Source organism: Sapajus apella, unplaced genomic scaffold, assembly GCF_009761245.1.
Source record: "Sapajus apella isolate SASKATOON/1434 unplaced genomic scaffold, GSC_monkey_1.0 scaffold7, whole genome shotgun sequence".
Lineage (NCBI taxonomy): Eukaryota > Metazoa > Chordata > Mammalia > Primates > Cebidae > Sapajus > Sapajus apella.
This window is the reverse complement of record NW_022436947.1, coordinates 2,974,082-2,992,594: the sequence shown is the minus strand read 5'-3', so window position 1 is coordinate 2,992,594 and position 18,513 is coordinate 2,974,082. Positions and strand designations below refer to the sequence as shown.

Here is an 18,513-nt window from a genome sequence, read left to right as displayed (position 1 = left end):
AACTACTGTTTGATAAACGAGGTCCTATGATAGTATGGCCCCAGTCGGACAATTCTGCTCTGCTCCCCAAGGTCTACTGTTATCCTACTACTTACTAAGGCCTTGGTAAATATTTGTCTAGACGCTAGTTGAACTGAAATGCTGCCAGATTCACCTGCTACCCAATATAGAAATCAGTCGAAATCAGAATTTTCTCATGGCACTTCTTATTGGCATAAAAATACAGGGTTTCCGATGGTGTGTGCACTCACACAAGCTCTCCCTCTCCTTCTCTCCTTCCCCTCGTCCTCTGACATGGAGTACCTGCACCACACTGTTCCCCGCAGCTACAGTGGCCCTTCTCCACATTCGGCGTCTGGTGGACACCTCACTGAGCAGCTGGGCCAGCTTGCGTTCCATCTCGGCTTGAAACACTTCATTCTGGAGCTGCTTCTCCACGACACCCAAGAGAACTACATTTAAAAGAAAACACATGCGGCACCCAAAACAAGTCAGCAGTAAAAAAAACGGGGTGTGTGTATGTGTGTGTGTGTGTGCATATGAGTTTGAAATTAATGCAAGATTGCCACAAAATGCCAATCCCTAGACAGGAGACATTAAAAGGAGACACAGTGATCAGGAATGGGGAGGGTCCAGGAAATGCAGCCCATACGTCTTATCTAAGCTCCAAGCTCTCGGTGTTACCCAGACTGGCAGCCAGAAGTCCCGGGAACTCAGCACTGCAGGAGCTCTGGCGCGAAGGACGCCTATACAAGATCAAACATTTCGTCTGCACTTATCTCTCAACACTTCTGGAATTGGTGTGAGTTCATTATCTTGTCCGGAGACTTGGACTCACAAACTAACTTGAAAAAAGGAAGCCTGCCCATCTTTAGTTATCTACTTCAGACAAGATTATCTCGACAGACAATCACTTGCCAGCATGGTCTAGGAGGAAGGAACATGTGTTTTTCAACTAGAACTGGTTTAAGTTCTTTGAGAAAACCATAAGCAAGTTACTTAATTACTATGGAAATTATCTGAAAAAGACCGCTGAAGGCACCACGCAAAGAAGTAGGGCCTTGACATGGGATGCTGTGTGTTCAGCAAAGAGAACTTGCAAGGTACAGGAACCCCGTGAATGGTGACAATCACTACTCCACATGCTGTCTCGTGCCCAGCTAGTTCCTGTGCTGCATGCATGCTGGGCAGCTAAACGTAACTACTGTTCAGACTTGTGTGCACTACATTAGAAAGCCTTTAACTGCAATGCCATACCTCTAAATATCTGACCCACTCCCCTAAGACAAAAAAAGAAAAAAGCTTCCTAGGTGCCAAGCCACCCTGCTTGTCCTTATTAAACTAAACAACACTTTTAGGAAAAAAAAAAAAAAAGAGAGAGAGAGATCCTTGCTTCTGAACCTCACCCTGTTTTGGGTCAGAATATTGTCAGTTCCTGTTAGATTCTGCCCTGAACTTGATGTATGAATTTTAAAGAAAGTCAATCCTTTTTGTTCTATAGCTCAGTGGGATACATTACCACAGCCAAATTTGAATCCCTTTCTCATTCATTCTTTGCCAAGAATTTAAGGTACATTTTGCCCTAAATTTAGGAAACAGGAAAGGCAGCATCATTCTCAATACGCCTGCATAGACTGTATATCCTTACAGCACCCAAAACATTACATAAGTTAAACATACCTGTTCTGACCCAAGAGGACTTCAGCAACTGAGATAAGTTGAGCTGTGGATACTGGAAGGCTACAAAAGGGAAAGAATTAGGGAAGGAGAAAAAAAATCTGTAAGAAAAAAACCCCAGGTCTACAACAAAGTCACAACACATTGCCTTTACTGTTTAGCTCTAAATATGAAAGAACAAAATGTCAGATTAGTGTGAGGACATGGACAGGAGCAATTTCTGAACACATTTGTCTCAAGAACAGAGAGAGAGAGAAAGAGAAATGAAGGGCTGGCTCCAGCCACATCATAGGACACTGCTGCACAGAGAGGTCACCTGCAAGATCTCCTTTGAATGTCACTGTTCCACAGCAAAGCATGTTCACACTGTGTACCCCAGAGCCTGGCTTTCCCAGCCATGTCTCAGGGTAAAGTGACCACGTGTTGACTTGCCCCGGGCCAGTTAGTGGTCTCCGCTGTCCGGCAGACTCCTTGCAGGCATATATGCACCATGGACACTGAAAGCTGCTCTTGGTAAATAACAGCTTTATCTCTGTCTACTTTCATACAGAATAACTTGTAAAGTTCTTCCTTTTAATTAACAATATGCTGAAATACATTACAAATCATTAGGCCATTTGGTTGTTTCATTTTGAAAAAGAATTTGAATTTTTTTGGCCTGACTTCAACTCTGGAATCTACTATATTTTTTTTAAATAAATAGCTCCCCTTCCCCACCCCCCACCCCCACCCCACCCCGACCCGGCCGCCTGCCTCCATTTGCATTGTGAACCTACTTGCTTTGGCCAGGAAGAAAGGTTTCATGTTTCAACCTTTTTTTTTTTTAATTTACACAGTAAAAGTCACTCTTTTCAGCATACAGTTTTTACGGGTTCCGATAAATGTATATATAGTCACATAATCATCACCACAATGAAGATACAGAACAGTGTCATCGCCCCCCAAAACACTGCCTTCTGCCCCCCTTTTGTGGTCGAGCTTTCCCTCTGCCCTTGAGCGCTGACAACCACAAATCCATTCTCGCTCCCTGCAGTTAGGCCTTTTCCAGAACTCGCGTACTTTTTAATAGCACCCGTTTATTCTCCAGGTAATAAAGCCAGGCACAGTGGGTAAGCAGGGTTCTGCGGACCCACCTGGCTTGAATCCAGTTTTATCAGATTTATATTCTGCCACTCAGTCAGATATTTCACTTGAAAAAAACTTGTCCAGGTGGAAATACTCCATATGATACTAAAATGGAGAATCCATGCCATTTGCATGTCATTACACATTCATGATGCCCAGAGTGAACCCTAACGTAAACTATGGGCTCTGGGTGACGACGATGCATCAACGCAGGCTGGTCCCTGTAACGAACGGACCACTGTGCTGGGGGATGCTGACAAGGGGGGAGGTGACGAATGTGCGGAAGCAGGAGGTATATGGGAAATCACTCAACCTTCTGATCATATCTGCTGTGAATCCAAAACTTCACTAAGAAGATCAAGTCTTATACTATGATTCTAAGTGAAGTAATTCAGGAATAGAAAACCAAATATGATATGTTCTCACTGATATGTGGGAGCTAAGCTATGAGGATGCAAAGGCATAAGAATGATACACTGGATTTTGGGGACTTGTGGGGGACACTGGAAGGGGGGCGAGGGATAAAAGACTACAAATATGGCGCTGTGTATACTGCTCGGGTGATGGGCGCCCAGGATCTCAAAAAAAATCACCACCGAAGAACTTACTCATGCAACCAAATGCCACCAGTACCCCAACACCTTAAGAAAAAATAAAATGATGTTTTAAAAATCAAGTCATTTAAAAACTAAAAAAGTTTTCTGAAGAGGTCCACCAACAAAAATGCCTGCCACATGACCTCCCCAGCGTGTCCAAGGGGGCCGTACTCACGCTCTGCAATCTGCAACACCGGGTATCCCAGATAGAAACTGAACTCCACCACACTCAAGTTCCTCAGCAGCTCGCTCACTTCCGACCCATTCAAGAATCCCTGTGCGCTTCTAACTGCAAAGGTGATGTTCACCGGGCCCCGCCGAGGAGTCACCCTTGAGGAACTGACGGTGATATTCAAGATCTGAAAGAATGAAGCCGGAATAAGCTTCAAAAATAAAACATTCTGCTGAGGGCTTAACCCTGATCTCTCTCTCACAGGTCCTCTGATTTTTTAAAAGGAGGTAAAGCGTTTAAAGGAAAAATAACTGGCTTTCTAACCTGGTTCCCTTGTGTAAGAGCTTAAATGCTCAGTTTACTGAAAATGCTTCTTATATTAAGTGATGAACTGAGCACATGTACAGCCCCTCCTACCCCAAATCCCACTGAAATAACAATAAGCTGAACAAAGGGGAATAAATCCACACCTGCACTGAGAATGGAAGAAAACCAGTGATTCCGTCAAACCTCTGGGGGAGGGAGAAAGGATGGGACTGGATTGATATAAACCAGAAGGGAGGGAGCCAGGATCCAACACACACACAAGCACGGGCTGCAGCAGAGCCGAGGGCCACGCTCCCCGAGAGGACCAGGAGGGGCTCCGTGGTAGAGATCAGCAGGCACAAGACCAAGAGCAGGCTCCATGGTGGTAATCGGTGCAATTAATCACAAGGCTGTGCCAAAGAGCTGAGTCCATTGCCTTCCTCCTCGGTCCTTCCTAACTGTCACGCCCAGGCCAACACAGAGGTGCCAGCAGCAGTCAGGCCCTCACCCAGAACAGGCCAAAGAACCGCTCCTGGGGAAAACACACCCCTGCCTAAGAGGACTATGGCAGGTCTGGGCCCTAAGCAAGAAGGTGAGCAGAGACTAAGACAACTCCCATGCACACCACAGACAAGGAAAGAAAATGAATGAAAACACAGCTGGCTCTGCCCTGAGACACACACTAAAGTGCCCCGTCCCCCGGGAACAGCCTCTTTATCTTGATGCTGGAAGGAGGGGGTTCCCTGTCTGCTTGCCTCTGACCACACACCGCACCCAGAGAGAAGCCCACCCTGACATATTCTGCCCCGGACCCAGCGCTCCGATGAATTTTCCCACCAGGAGATGGAGCTTACATAGAAAGATATCCCACAGCTCAAGGGGAGAGCCGTGCCAGCTACTAAAATGAACAAGTTGGTTCTTCATTCCTAAGAACAAACCAGCAGTCTCCAGATTTACAGAAACGAACAGCACAAAAGCAAAGCACAGAGATCAACACACAGAGCAAGGACTGCAGAGAAAACAGGAATGACTCAGGGAACAGGAGACGCATTTTAACAATTCTCATTAACGTCCTCAGAGACTTTCAAGGCAATACTGCAACATCACAGGAAAGCCTACGATGGAAACAGAGCAAAGAGCAATGAAAAAGAAGCTAAAAAATTCAATAGACAGATTGCATAACATAATAGACACAGCTAAGGACTACATTAATGACTTGGAAGACAAAATTTAATAACTGTAGAAACAGAGAATAAAAAGAGATGGAAAATATGAGGAAAAAACAAGAAATATGGAAAGCGGATCCAGGAGCACCCAAATCTATTTTGACATCCATTTTGGAAAAAGAGAGGAAAGAATGTAGACGGAAAAAAACCAAAGAAATATAAAAACATTAGCAGTTTCCATGCAATACGTACAACGCCTGTTCTTAGTAGCTGTATGGAAACAACAGTATGGGTAGGCACTCCCCCACTGGACATTTAGGGTGATACCATTCCTTTCTAGGTAATTCTTGAATTTCCTGAATATGGTCACGTCTCTTCAGCTCACCATATTTGAGTTCCCCGGGTATCAGCTACTCTGCAACCTTCAAAGCTGCTCAGCCCATGCACGCTATGCTGACCCTACGCCATAGGAAGAGATCCATCCCGACCCATGTAAACTGGGTTTCCGCCACTGGAGGGAATAAGAGTTAAGTACATCCTAAATTAAACGATGTGGAACAATTTCCCCTTTAAAGGCTAAAGCCTTCTGTTCTGCGTTCAGTGATATTCTCACCTGCACCGTGAGGTTATACGTTCCCTGGTGGTGTTTTCTCACTTCAAAGAGAGCTGTCATTAGACCTTTCTCGATGCGCTGGGTGAAGTTGCAGAAGCCGGTATCCACACTCGGGGGCACAAACTGAAGTACTGAAAAGAAAAACAAGCAAAGTCCCACCAATGAGGTGTTCGTGCTTCTGAAGTATTAACAAATCAAGAGAGAAACAGCATCTAAATCAACTAATTCATCCACAGCAAGGGATTAAGTACTGTGATGTACCATTTCTACTTATTATTGCATGGAAATGTAAAAAGCAACTTTGCAGCAAATGAAGACATGCAATGTGAAGGTGAATGGTATCATTTTAAAATGAAAAATATCTAAGATAAGAATGTGAGCACCAAAAGATGCAAGGGATAGAAACATTTCAAATGTATATAAATTCATTGTAGATTAATTCTTAAGTATTTATGGGTGAAATTACATGACATCTGGCATTGCTTTAAAACACTCTAGTGTCCACAAAAACATTCATGGGGGATAGATGAAACAAAATTGGTGATGCTGATAATTTTTTTAAGCTTAATGGTGGGTATATGTAAGCTTAGTATGTTATTCTCTCTACTTTTGTAAATGTTTGAATATGTCTACAGTGAAAATTAAATACATTTAGAAATTACTGTTAACTGCCAGGCATGGTGGCTCATGCCTGTAATCCCAGCACTTTGGGAGGCTGAGGTGGGCAGATCATTTGAGATCAGGAGTTTGAAACCAGCCTGGCCAAAATGATGAAATCCCATCTCTACTAAAAATATAAAAATTAGCCAGGCGTGGTGGTAGGCACCCGTAATCTCGGCTACTCAGGAGGCTCAGGCAGGAGAATTGCTTGAGCCCGAGGGCGGAGGTTGCAGTGAGCAGAGATCACACCATTGCACTCCAGCCTGAGCAACAGAGCAAGACTCTGTCTCCCAAAAAAAAGAAATTACTGTTAACTTCATATACATCTTTAAAGTCTTTCTCTTTTAGAGGCATATAGGCTGAAATATGTGTGGGTGAGATGATACAATGCCTGAGATTTACTTCAAGATAATGCAAGAGGAGGGGAAGCAGAGGGTAGATGGGGGTGTGGCTACAACAAGACTGGCCAGGAACAGAAAAATGATTGAAGACAAGCAATGAGTACATGGTGGTCTGTTAAACTATCCTATGTACTTTTGCATATGCTTGAAATTTCCCATAATTATAAATACTTTTTAAAAGTTAAATAATAAGGTCAGGTGTGGTAGCTCACACTCATAATCCCAGCTCTTTGGAAGGCCAAGGCAGGAGGATCGCTTGAGCCCAGGAGTTTAAGACCAGCCTGGGCAACTTAGGGAGACCTTGTCTCTATAAAACATAACTTACGTTAATTTTTTCTTTTTTTAAGACGGTCTCACCCTCTTGCCCAAGCTGGAGTACAGTGGCACAATCTTGTCTCACTGCAGTCTCCACCTCCTGGGTTCAAGCAATTCTCCTGCCTCAGCCACCCAAGTAGCTGGGATTACAGGTGTATGCCACCATCCCCGGCTAATTTTTGTATTTTTAGTAGAGATGAGGCTTTGCCATGTTGCCCAGGCTCATCTCAGACTCCTGACCTCAAGTGATCCGACCACCTCAGCCTCTCAAAGTGCTCAGATTACAGGCATCAGCCATCGCACCTGGTCTAAATTTTTTTATTTTTTGTAAAGACAAGGTTTTATCATGTTGCCCAGGCTAGTCTCAAACTCATGAGCTCAAGCTATCTGTCTGCCTCAGCCTCCCAAAGTGGTGGTACTACAGGTGTGAGCCACCACACCTGGTCTAAAAAAATAATTTTCAAAAAAATTAGCCAGTCATGGTGATGTACACTTTAAGTCCTAACTATTCAGAAGGCTGAAGCAGGAGGATTGTTTGAGCTCAAGGGTTTGAGGCTTCAGTGAGCTATGATCACACCACTGCATTCCAGCCTGGGTGACAGAGTGAGATCTTGTCTCTAAAAATCATCATCATAATCAATTCTACAAAAGATTTCCAATATTTTTAAAATACAGAAAAATAAAACGAAATTCTTTTTACAAATCAAAACAACTCTGTTGAGTTGGTCTCACCTGTTTGAACTTGGAACCTGGACTCTGGCACAAGGAAAGAAGGTTTCACAGACAAGATTAAAGGAGTCTGGTCACGCACAAGCTTACTGTTTATAAGCACATTTATGACCGATATTGCCGTGTAAACGAAAGGACCAGATGTTACCAGGAAAGTGAAGTCAGTAAATAGTTCATAAACCTAGGGAAGTAAGAAATACAAAGACAATTCAAACTTAAAGGAAGCTGTGTTAGAAAAATTAAAAATTATAAATAAACTAAAAAACTGGTAGTTTCAAATGAAGGGGCAGCGCATCACAGATCATCAAAATTTCATTTTAGTTACTGCTTTTACTCTCTGTCAATCTTTGCAAAAACAGCACAAAATTATGAGAGCAGCAAGAAGGAACGGTCAGTAACGAGAACTGAATAATGAGTTATAGGGCATTCAAGGTGTTTGTTGTGTTTAAAACACATAGAAAGGGGTACTTACTCTACTGAGCAGCACTGTCCAAAATAAATATATAAGGAGCCACTCATGTAATTAAAAAATTTCTAGTGGCCACATTAAAAGACATAAGAACAAGTGAAATTAACTTTAAATGCATTTGACTTAATATATCTAAAATATCATTTCAACATGAAGTCAATACAAACATTAGTAATGAGATACTCTACACTCCTTTTTCACTGCATTTTTGAAGTCTGTCGTCTACCTGTCTGTCTGTATGTATTTTCCCCCATAGCTCATCTCGGTTCAGACAAGCCCCATTTCACGGCTGCATCGCCAAGCACGGGCTGCGGTTCTGGTTCTGGATGACTCTGCTCTAGATGGACTGCGGCTTTCTGGGATCATTGAGAAGTGGTATCAGCATGAGATCCAGTCTAAAAGATTTAGAGCTCCATCTCTATCCCACCAAATGTCCAGAAAGATGCACCTATACTCACTCTAACATCTAACGTAAACACGAATCCAAGTCCTTTCATGTAAATCAAGGGAAGTAAAATCACGTAGATGATTTTACTGCTGCCTCTGGTCTGAGAGCCCTTTGTTCCAACTCTGCCAACACATCCCCCAAAGGACTAACCCTGACCTCATGTGGGATCAGGAAAGGCCTTCCCAATGTAGTGACAGTGGAGTGGAGATCCAGATGATGAGCAGGAGTTACCCAGGAGACAGGAAGGAAGAGAGAAAAGAGAATGATTCCATGGCCATAATCACCTGCCTCTAACCTGGGGCTCTCACATCAGCCCCAGTCCCAACAGACATCATACTCCTGAGCCTCTGGGACTCACCTTCAGTTCCACTGCACGGTTGAAGTGAATCCTCAGTACTTCTTTGATTGCTGTAATGATGTACTCCTGCACAGCTCTTCTGGCCAGCACTACGAATTAAAGCCAACCACCAAATGCATTTTAATGTCATTATGAATCACACCTCTGGACCCCAGCACTGTGCCAAAATGCATTAGCAGCTCCAAAAGTCTTTTTGTAAAACAAAGGCCAGACCAAGACGGAACAGGAGTTAAGGATCTAGTTGCTGCTAACTACCTGGAGAAGAACAGCAGTGGGGACTTTGAAGACACTAGGTCAACTCTGCATAGCATCAGCTCAACACACTAAGAAAACCCTCTTTGCCCCAGACAGGTTAGATCAGGAATCAGCAGCAATGACCCAGCCAGGGGACAAGGGGCTTCTAGTTCTCATTTTCACCTGGACAAATTCCAGGCTGCCTCTTGGTTCTGTCCCTGACAACAAAACAGGAGGCTTTAAAAGCTCTCAGAAGTCACATTTTAAACGGCCTTAAGATGTTACTCAACAAAACCAGAGGTCTCCTACCCTAATGTTTCAAGGCAAAACGTGAAGAGTTTTTACCACTAATAATAAGGGAAAAAAGATTTCCACAATTCCCACATATTAAAATTTTATGTAGAAAATAAAATTTCTCTCATAATCAAAGTCTGGTTCTATTTAACTTTCTTCACATTTTAAAAGTTCCATTTAAAAATCTGTACTAATAAGCCTGTCTCACTGTTTAGTAAGCTTGTTCTTCTTTTCCCCAATTTTTGTCTCCTCTTCCATCAACTTCCCATAATGCAGAATTAGAATATACTTGATACTGTAATTGCTTTCCATTTCCTGATTTTAATTTTTAAAACTGGAGACAGAATCACTCTGCATTCTTCATTCTTTAAAAAACAAATATTTAAGTTACATTTGATTGTTTTTTCCTATAAATCAGTGATCTGAATGTTTTTTAAAGGTGGGTGGGGGCTTCTTTATTAGTTTATGAGGCCATTGAAACAAATCCACAGCCCCTAACCACCTTGCTGAGTCATACCAGCAGCCAATTCTGCATGGCCCACATAGGCTCCAAGTGGGTTGGACTATGCCATAGATTTGAAGGGGAAAGAAAAAATGAGTAGGAAGGAAAGGGGAAGAGTGGAAAGAAAGAAAAATGCCTTATTTAAAGAAGGAAATGAAGAGGGTGGGAGAAATGAGGGAGGAGGGAGACAGGAAGGAGGGAACAGAAAAGGAGGAGGGAGGGAGAGGCGGGGGAGGGAAGGAGGGAGAGAAGGAAGGGAGGGAAGAAGGAACGGGGGAAGGGGAGAGGAGGGGAGGGGGAGGAACTCAAGAGCTAAGCTTGGGGGAAATAGAGGCAGAATGAGAAATCAGAAACAGAAAATCCCTAAAGAGGAAAGCAGGAAGAATACATTGTAAGCAGCCCCACACAGCTAAAGACATCATTGGTCCAAATGTCACTCTGCAAAGTCCCTACAGCCACCACTATGACCTCCACCTTCTCTGGGGAATCTGAGAAAGATATAAAACTGCAACATTAGGATATGAGGACACGAGTCTTTGGGAAAAGGGATCATCAGCAAACAACCCTCTTACAGATCTTTTCCCAAATGTCTAGTTTTCCCAGAGCTAAGAGAAGAGAGGCGAGAGAGACTTCCAGAGGCAGCACAGGGTCAGAAAGGCCCTGGGTGGAAGCGCGGCTCACGCCTCCCAGGGCGTGTGCAGGCAAGTGCTTCCTCCGCCATCACAGACCCCCAGCACCCACAGTGGCTCTGCTTTACCATCACAGAACGCACACGAAGAATCCTTTCAGGGGTACATGGAGTCACCTCAACCCCTTCACCATACTCTCTAACAGATAACTATGAAAAGGACAGCAAGGTCCAATCTAAATGAAGATGAGAAATGAGCCGTTACTTCCTCTGGGTCAAAGGTATCACCGGGAGCAAATGATGGCACTTATCTCTGCTAAAAGGCACAATTTAATAGAATGGACACTTACCCGCAACTCTGAACATTTACATAAACTGTTCAAGTATACTTACAATGGCTGAATTTACTCCAAAAAGCTGTTAAAAATACATGGATACCTAATAAAGGCACCAAATGTCATTAAGCGCAAACCACATATGAAAGTTAAATCCAGCTATGAGGACTCCTAAAGAAGCTTTCAATAACTCTCTTAATAAGCTGCTTAACAACTGACCACTTTGTAACAATTTTGTACCTACTTTGTAATAATTTTGTAAAAATGAAGAAAAGTATCATGTGCATGAATAATTCTTTCCCCTCCTCCCTGGACTGCTCTCATCTTGAGAGTCAAGTTCATGATTTTGTTCCAGCTACATTTCCTAGCATAATTACCTGCTCCTCCCAACACAGTGCCTCATCTCCAGCCATGATGACTGTCTCCTTCCCCAGAAGACACTGTCTCTTCATCCTCAAATGACAACGTTCTATTCTTCCTTTTGTGGGAATCTCCAGTTTCACATTCTTCCAAACCCATCCCTGATCATCCCAAATAGCCACTCTTGGAAACTCCACGGTAACCACCGTTACCCTGTGGCTGGCTCAGTACCGTCTTCCTGGGCCCTGAGCTGCTCAAAGGACGGCTTGTATTTTACCCATCTGTATATCCCTAAAAGCTTCCAGAAGCACCGCACACATACTAAGTGCTCAATCATCCCTTGTCACATGGAATAATGAATGTTTCCCTTTGGGATGTAGGGAGCAAAGGCTGTCCCAGCCTCTTTCTCCAAAACCATTCCCCCAGTACGGTGTTGATCACTGACACGTACCTGCCATCAGGATCCTCGCTCCCACCTGCTTGCTCAGAGGGACGTGGCACTGTGACAGTGAGCAAAGGCTCCCAGCCCCCTGCCCCAACCACAGGAGGGAAAAGACCCACCGTTCTCCTCCTCTTCCCCCTCCACATTCTCTGTTCCTCTCCTTCCTGGTCCACTCCACCCCACTCCTCTACCCCTTCTGCCATTTTTGACTCTTTTCCATTTCTGTGCTCCACTCCTACCAAAATCAACCAAGCTGTGGTTCAGACACAGTCATGGCCCTCAAGACCACACACACCTGTCATCTCTTGTGAGGAGAAAGGCGGAGACCCTGACCAAGCAGGCCACCATCGCAGGACGTTACCCTTGAAATAAGTCTACCTGTCAGGCATGTCCTTAGGCGGACGCCAGCTTCATGCAGCCACGGCAGCCATGCCACTGCAAGGGAAGCTGCTGGTCAGTCTGCTAGCAACCCAGGCTGCCGGGGGAGGGAGCCACAGGCTGAAACTGGATTCAGAGGACATTTAGTTACTCTGTTTTTCTTTTCTTTTCTTTTCTTTCTTTTTTTTTTTTTTTTTTTGAGATGGAGTTTCACTCTTGTTGCTCAGGCTAGAGTGCAATGGCACAATCTCAGCTCACTGCAACCTCTGCCTCCTGGGTTCAAGCGATTCTCCTGCCTCAGCCTCCCGAGTAGCTGGGATTACAGGTATTTGCCACCACGCCTGGCTAATTTTTTTGTATTTTTAGTAGAGACGGGGTTTCTCCATGTTGGTCAGGCTGGTCGCGAACTCCCGACCTCAGGTGATCCACCTGCCTCGGCCTCCCAAAGTACTGGGATGACAGGCATGAGCCACCACGCCCATCCTCTACTTTTCTTTCCTCAGGACCAAAGTGCCATTTACAGGGACTTATGAGAGCAAAATGCAGTCTGCTTTCAAAGAAAAGTAAGGAGAGTAAATGCATAAGAAATTGCAAGGGTTACCCTTACGTAGCTGCCCAACTCATTGATTGAACTAAACAAAAAAGTGTTTTGCTTAAACTATGTCATCTATGCACCTACTGGGTTATGGCAGACAAAGATCCTACCAAGAACTTCCAAGGCTTGTTTAGTTCTTGGATTTGTTCTAATATTTGTTCTCCTTGTGACTGCTGACTAATAGGCATCATCCCGTGTGTGCTCTGATGTGGCAGGCGTGGTGGAGTGTGCTGCAGGCACTAATGCATTTATATCTGAATATCAGCCCAACGAAGCAGGTTTAACTAAGCCCCTTGTTGAATGGGTGAGGTAGCAGACGATTAGAGAGGCTCAATAACTGTCCCGAGAACTTGCAGGAGGTAAGTGGAGGAGTGCTACCTGGGAGTTAGCTGAGCCCAGCGCCTCTGCTCTTAACCGCAAAGCTCCAGGCCCCAGAGGCACTGCACACAAGCTCCTTAGAAAGACCGCCCACCCCAGAGAGGCAGCAGGAAGCTGGGCCTTACCAGTTGTGATCAGATAGGCATCAGGGACTGTGATATCACAAACATATGGCGGCTTGGCGGTGGCCAGTGTTGGCGTGTCGACTGTTGCTTTGAGAGTAAAGGCAGTCACGGGATGCAGGGACGGCAGGGGAGGAGCCGCGCTGCTCTCTGAGGGGCTCTGACTTGGGGCGTCGCTCATCAGCATGGAGTCGAGGGGACCAGCAGTGGCAGCACCGGTGCTGGCTGGGCTCACTTCCGTGGAGCTGTTCAGTGGCACCTCTGTGGGTGTTAGCAATGGGTCCACGGTGCTCAGCTCTGTGGGCAGAGGGAAGGGGGTCGCTTCAGAAACAAACGAGGACCCTGCTGGCGGGTACGTGTCAGTGATCAACACCGTGCCAGTGGGAATGGCTTTGGAGAAAGAGGCTAGGACAGACGCGTGACCGTCTGTAGCACTGATTTGATCGTCAGGAGGTGTCAGAGTTGAGAACAAAGAAAACGCAGGTAAAATGGGCGTTGTGTGGACAGTGGTCAATGGCAAAGTTGCATGAATCCCGGCAGTCAAGATGTCAAAAGACCCAGAGCTGGGGGGCACCAGTGTGGTGACTGCGGATTCACAGGAAGAGAGTGAAGACTCAAGATAGGAGGTAGTTTCAGTGAAAGCTGAGGTAAAATGAGCTTCTGAATCTATCAGTGAAACCATCGACGCTTCAACAAACTCCAGAGAATCAGAAGGGAAGCTTGACCATGGCGACGCTTTGGAGAGGCTAGGTAGGAAAGTGACGGTGTTTAAAGGCAGCTCAGAACTTGGCTGCAGCTGCGAAAACTCAAGATCTGTGGAGCTGGGAAGAGACAGCTGAGATGACTGTAGATCACTCGAGTGGAACAATCTAAATGTCTCAACCAAGGTAGAAAAAGGCTGAGACATGAAGGGGGACAGGTCACTTGGCATCAGAGACAGAGACGCTTCCGAAGGTGAAGAGATGGAGCTACTGAGTTCCAGCGGGGGCGTTGAGAAAAAGCTGGATGCGAAATCCAAAGCACCTCCGGGTTTATAATCGGAAAAACTGGAAGAACCTTGGTCAGAGAAAAGTGAAGACTCCACTGAAGGAACCACGCTGTAAGGCGTAAAAACACTCGGGTCTCTGACGGCAGGCGATGGTGTGTTTTTGTTAGCTACGGCAGAGAGAGATGAGTCAAGGAGAATGCTGGTGATGACCGAGACGAATGTAGTGGTCACGCTGGACGGTATCACCTGCGTTTCCGCAACAGACGAGGAGCCAGCAGCAGAATGGAGTGACGCCGGCACAGAGAGGTGGCCATGCGCAGGGGGAGCCTGCGTGGTTGTAACACTGCTCATATCTACCTCGGCGGAAACACCAACACTCATCTCTGAGATTTCCATGGATCTGGAAGAAAGTGGGACCACAGGTCTGGAGGGGAAAAGCGTATTAAACACTGGAGGGTCTTCCTCAAATTCAGAGAAGTCTGCTACGATGCTACTCATTAGAGAGATGCTGCTTTCTTCCAGCACGGTCACTGTCAGGGTCTCTGCACCATCCCCTGATCCCACATCTTTCTCCACGAGGCTCGTGGCCAGAACGTGCTGAGGTGAAGCCACAGTGCAGGCTGCGCACCAAGTGTATGGTCTGAATGAGGACACCAGGCTCAGGAGGGGAGTGCTGTCCACGGCACTGGAGAGAGCTGAATGGCTGAGCGATTCTGATGTCTTGCTGGAATCACTAGGGAGAAAGGGCTTAGAAGAAACATCAGTTGGTGGAGCAAAAAAGGACACAAATGCAAGAGAGGTTGAAAGCAACGCAGAATGTGTCCTGCCAAATCCAAGGGCAGTGTGCGACGCAGTCACAGTAGAGTATGTTCTTGGAGAGGTGGTTTCTTCTAGACTTTGACTCAACACAGTGGTCACATCAGGGTATCTGCCTGTACTTGTGGCCCAAACCTCCTCTGGAGGCTGTGAGACCTCTCCCAAGGAGGGAAACGGTCTAGTAATGCCATTGCCTAATGGCTGCGACATTAAAGACCAGGAGCTTAAAAAAAGGGGGGTTTCCACACCCTCTGTTAGGGAAGCCACCATCTCTGGCAGAGTCCTGCCTGATAAATGACTGTAAGCATCAGTAGGATAAAGCACCAAATTCCTGCCAGGAGTTGGAACAATGCCCTCAGAGGTGTGAAAAGCTGACCGAAAGGCGTGGAAATGACTGGCGGACTCAGCATATGCTGCTGGTTGTCGCGTTGTGTTCTGCCAGCCCGATGTCACTTCTTCATCTTGTAAAGAAACCATGGGTAATGACGGAGTGAGCATGGGTTCCAACGCTCCCCTGGGCAGCCCCGGTGGGCTGACAGTGATATACTGTATTGGAGAAACCATCCGTGGAGTGGCCCAGTGAGTATCTGGCAGAAAGTTATCCATCTCATCGTCATCGACGGCCACCTCATTACTCGTCACTGACACGTAAGTTGCCACAAAGATGCTGTGAGCTGCTGTACTTTCGGTCTGTTTTCCTTGGTTAAAAAAGGCTGTATCAAAAGTAGTGGCAGATGGCGGAGCTGTGACATGGAGAGGACTGCTGTGCTGGGACTCTGGTGTGGTTTCTGTTAAGGCCACTTGTGCAGCGCTGTGCCCAGTGCTTTTCTTCAGCACGAGCTCCACGGAGTATAAGGAAAGGTTGTGCTGTTCCGGAGAGAGCTCATCTATCGGGAAAATCAGAGCTGGGTTAGTGCAATGCATTGGAAGCCACGTGGCTAACGTTTTGTTTCAGGCATGAGAATTTACTCATCCAACAAACATCCATTCACTGTAAATATCCATGAACCACTGTCAGAAGTTAAACAGCTAGCTGGAAACCAGAAATTGACAGAATTACCATCAGGACAATATCTGCAAATATTCCTAAACTTGGCCACTGTTTTTAACCTAAGCTGTGTGTCTTTGGGGGTGCGGGGGGGTGATTACACATTTACATAGTTTTTCCCACAGAACCATGGGATACCAGAAACAGAGGAGGCTGTTTAGTCCATTTTCTCTCATTTATGACATGAGGAAAGAGAGATTTCCCAAAGGTAAATAAATCAATTTCAAGACCACCCAGACAGAGTGGAGCTGGAATCTGAATATAAGGCTGCCTTGACTCCAGAGCCTGCGTGTTTTCTCTTCCATGATAGAAGCTGGCTTCTAAGAGAAATGAACACAGCAACTCATTACATCAGTCACTACCTAAGTAAGAGGGCTCCCTCGTTCCCCAGCTGTGCTCCCCAACACAGTGGCTGAGGCTTCTACATGAAGGCCCCAGGCTTCCTGCAGTCCCAGCTTCCATCATTTCCTGCCCCTCTCTCAGGCCTTCCCAGCTATGCTCTGGAACCTGGCAGTTCCCCAAACCCAAACACCCTGTGGCCTCCACGGCTGCGCACATTCTCACCGCCACCTGGAATGTGCTTCCCTGGTTCTCTACCTGGATGGCTCCTGCTGGCCCTTCAAATGCAGCACAGATAGGAGCTTCATCCTCAACGCTCTAAAGCTGGGTTGGCGCCTCGCCCTAGACTTCTCCCTGTCCTTATCATGCCCACCAAAATGAACTGTCTGCTCACTAGATTCTGGGCTTTCTAGACGGGCACTGTTTACCTGCTTCCCCAGTGCCCAGCACAGTAAATGATCTATAGTAGGAGCTCAATCAATAACAGTTCGATAAATGAATGGAATCCAAGGATTATCCCAACATCTGTTCAAACGTGTTTATTCCTTAATCTTGTGACAGCTGACATTATCATTTAGTAACCTGAGGCCTCTCCACCTGTAATTCAGATACAACGTAACCTAGAGAAACAGGACAAGTGACAGCCCAGCCACTGATGAAAACCCAGGGCCCAGGGACTGTCCTCGGCAGCCCAGGCCGGGGGACTGAGCAACTATCGCAATCCATAACAACATCTCATTTCTCTAATCCCAGCAGTCTATCAGAACGTATCTGTGTGAAATGGTATAAGGATAGTCTTGAGTTCACTCTATTTTTTTTTTTTAAGTAAGTCATTTCTATTCTATTTCTAGCAATATAGCAGACTAGAGATCTTAAAACTCTCTACTTCGGAACATTTAAGATTACTTAAGAAAAGTTTGAAAACCATCTTCCAAGTGACTGGATGGCCTGCAAGACAATAAGGAGAAAGTGCTGAGTGCGGGAATAAAACAGGAGCTGCATTAGGGCAGAGACGGGGGACCCAAGGCAGGTACTGGACCAGTTGGCCTGCTGCTTAGGCCACCGGGGACCAAGAGACAAGTGTTGGCCTAGACAAGGAGATAAGAACCCAACTGAAGACCATTTTCCAAAAGTGGAGGCGGGAAGTGTCATAATCTCAGAGAAAGAGTGAGTTAGGAGAAAATACGTCCACTTTTCAGAAGACGGCAAAAGCAGCTACTGGCTTCTAATACAGTCTGACTTGAGAGCACCCTGGACTGACTTTCCCTTTTCCCTGTTGGACTCTCCTCAGTCTCTCGCTTCTGCTCCTCAGGATCATGGCCTAGAATAAAATATGCACATAAACCCATGTCTCAGGCTTTGCTTTCTGGGGGTTACATCCAGGTTAAGACACTGCTATGACTTGTATTATGTGCTCCCAATATTCCTATGTTGAAATCCCAGCCCCCAGGACCTCGCAATATGACCATATTTGGCAACAGGGTCAGTGGAGATGTAATCAGCCCGGATGAGGTCATACTGAAGTAGGGTGGGTCCCTCATCTAATATACTGATGACCTCATAAAAGGTGGAAATTTGGGAGGAGCTCAGTGGCTCATGCCTGTAATTTCAACACTTTGGGAGGCCAAGGCGGGTGGATCACGAGGTTAGGAGTTCGAGACCAGCCTTGCCAACACGGTAAAACCCCATCTCTACTAAAAATACAAAAATTAGCCAGGTATGGTGGCACATGCCTGTCATCCCAGCTACCTGGGAGGCTGAGGCAGGAGAATCACTTGAACCTGGGAGGCAGAAGGTTTGGTAAGCTGAGATCACGCCACTGCACTCCAGCCTGGGAGACAGAGTGAGACTCCGTCTCAAATAAAAGTGGAAATTTGGACACAGACATACACAGAGGTAGAACACCATGTGAAGATGAAGGCAGATATCATGATGATGCATCTACAAGTCAAAGAACATCAAATATTGACAGCAAATCACCAGCAGCTAGGGGAGGACCCTGCAGCAGATTCTCCCTCA

At 45.8% G+C, this 18,513-nt stretch overlaps 1 protein-coding gene across 2 annotated transcripts in view; it reads right to left on the bottom strand.

Moving 5' to 3' along the window:
- The window catches only part of KIAA1549 (KIAA1549 ortholog), a 150,489-nt gene that overhangs the window by 71,644 nt on the left and 60,332 nt on the right, over positions 1-18,513 (bottom strand). For both annotated transcript variants that reach the window (XM_032275858.1, XM_032275859.1), the window contains exons 2-8: positions 13,307-15,994; positions 9,036-9,124; positions 7,764-7,941; positions 5,656-5,786; positions 3,574-3,757; positions 1,681-1,740; positions 304-452 (exon numbers count right to left, since the gene is read on the bottom strand). In XM_032275858.1, the coding sequence (XP_032131749.1) occupies positions 304-452; positions 1,681-1,740; positions 3,574-3,757; positions 5,656-5,786; positions 7,764-7,941; positions 9,036-9,124; positions 13,307-15,994 (3,479 nt within the window). The remainder of the gene's footprint in view (positions 1-303; positions 453-1,680; positions 1,741-3,573; positions 3,758-5,655; positions 5,787-7,763; positions 7,942-9,035; positions 9,125-13,306; positions 15,995-18,513) is intronic.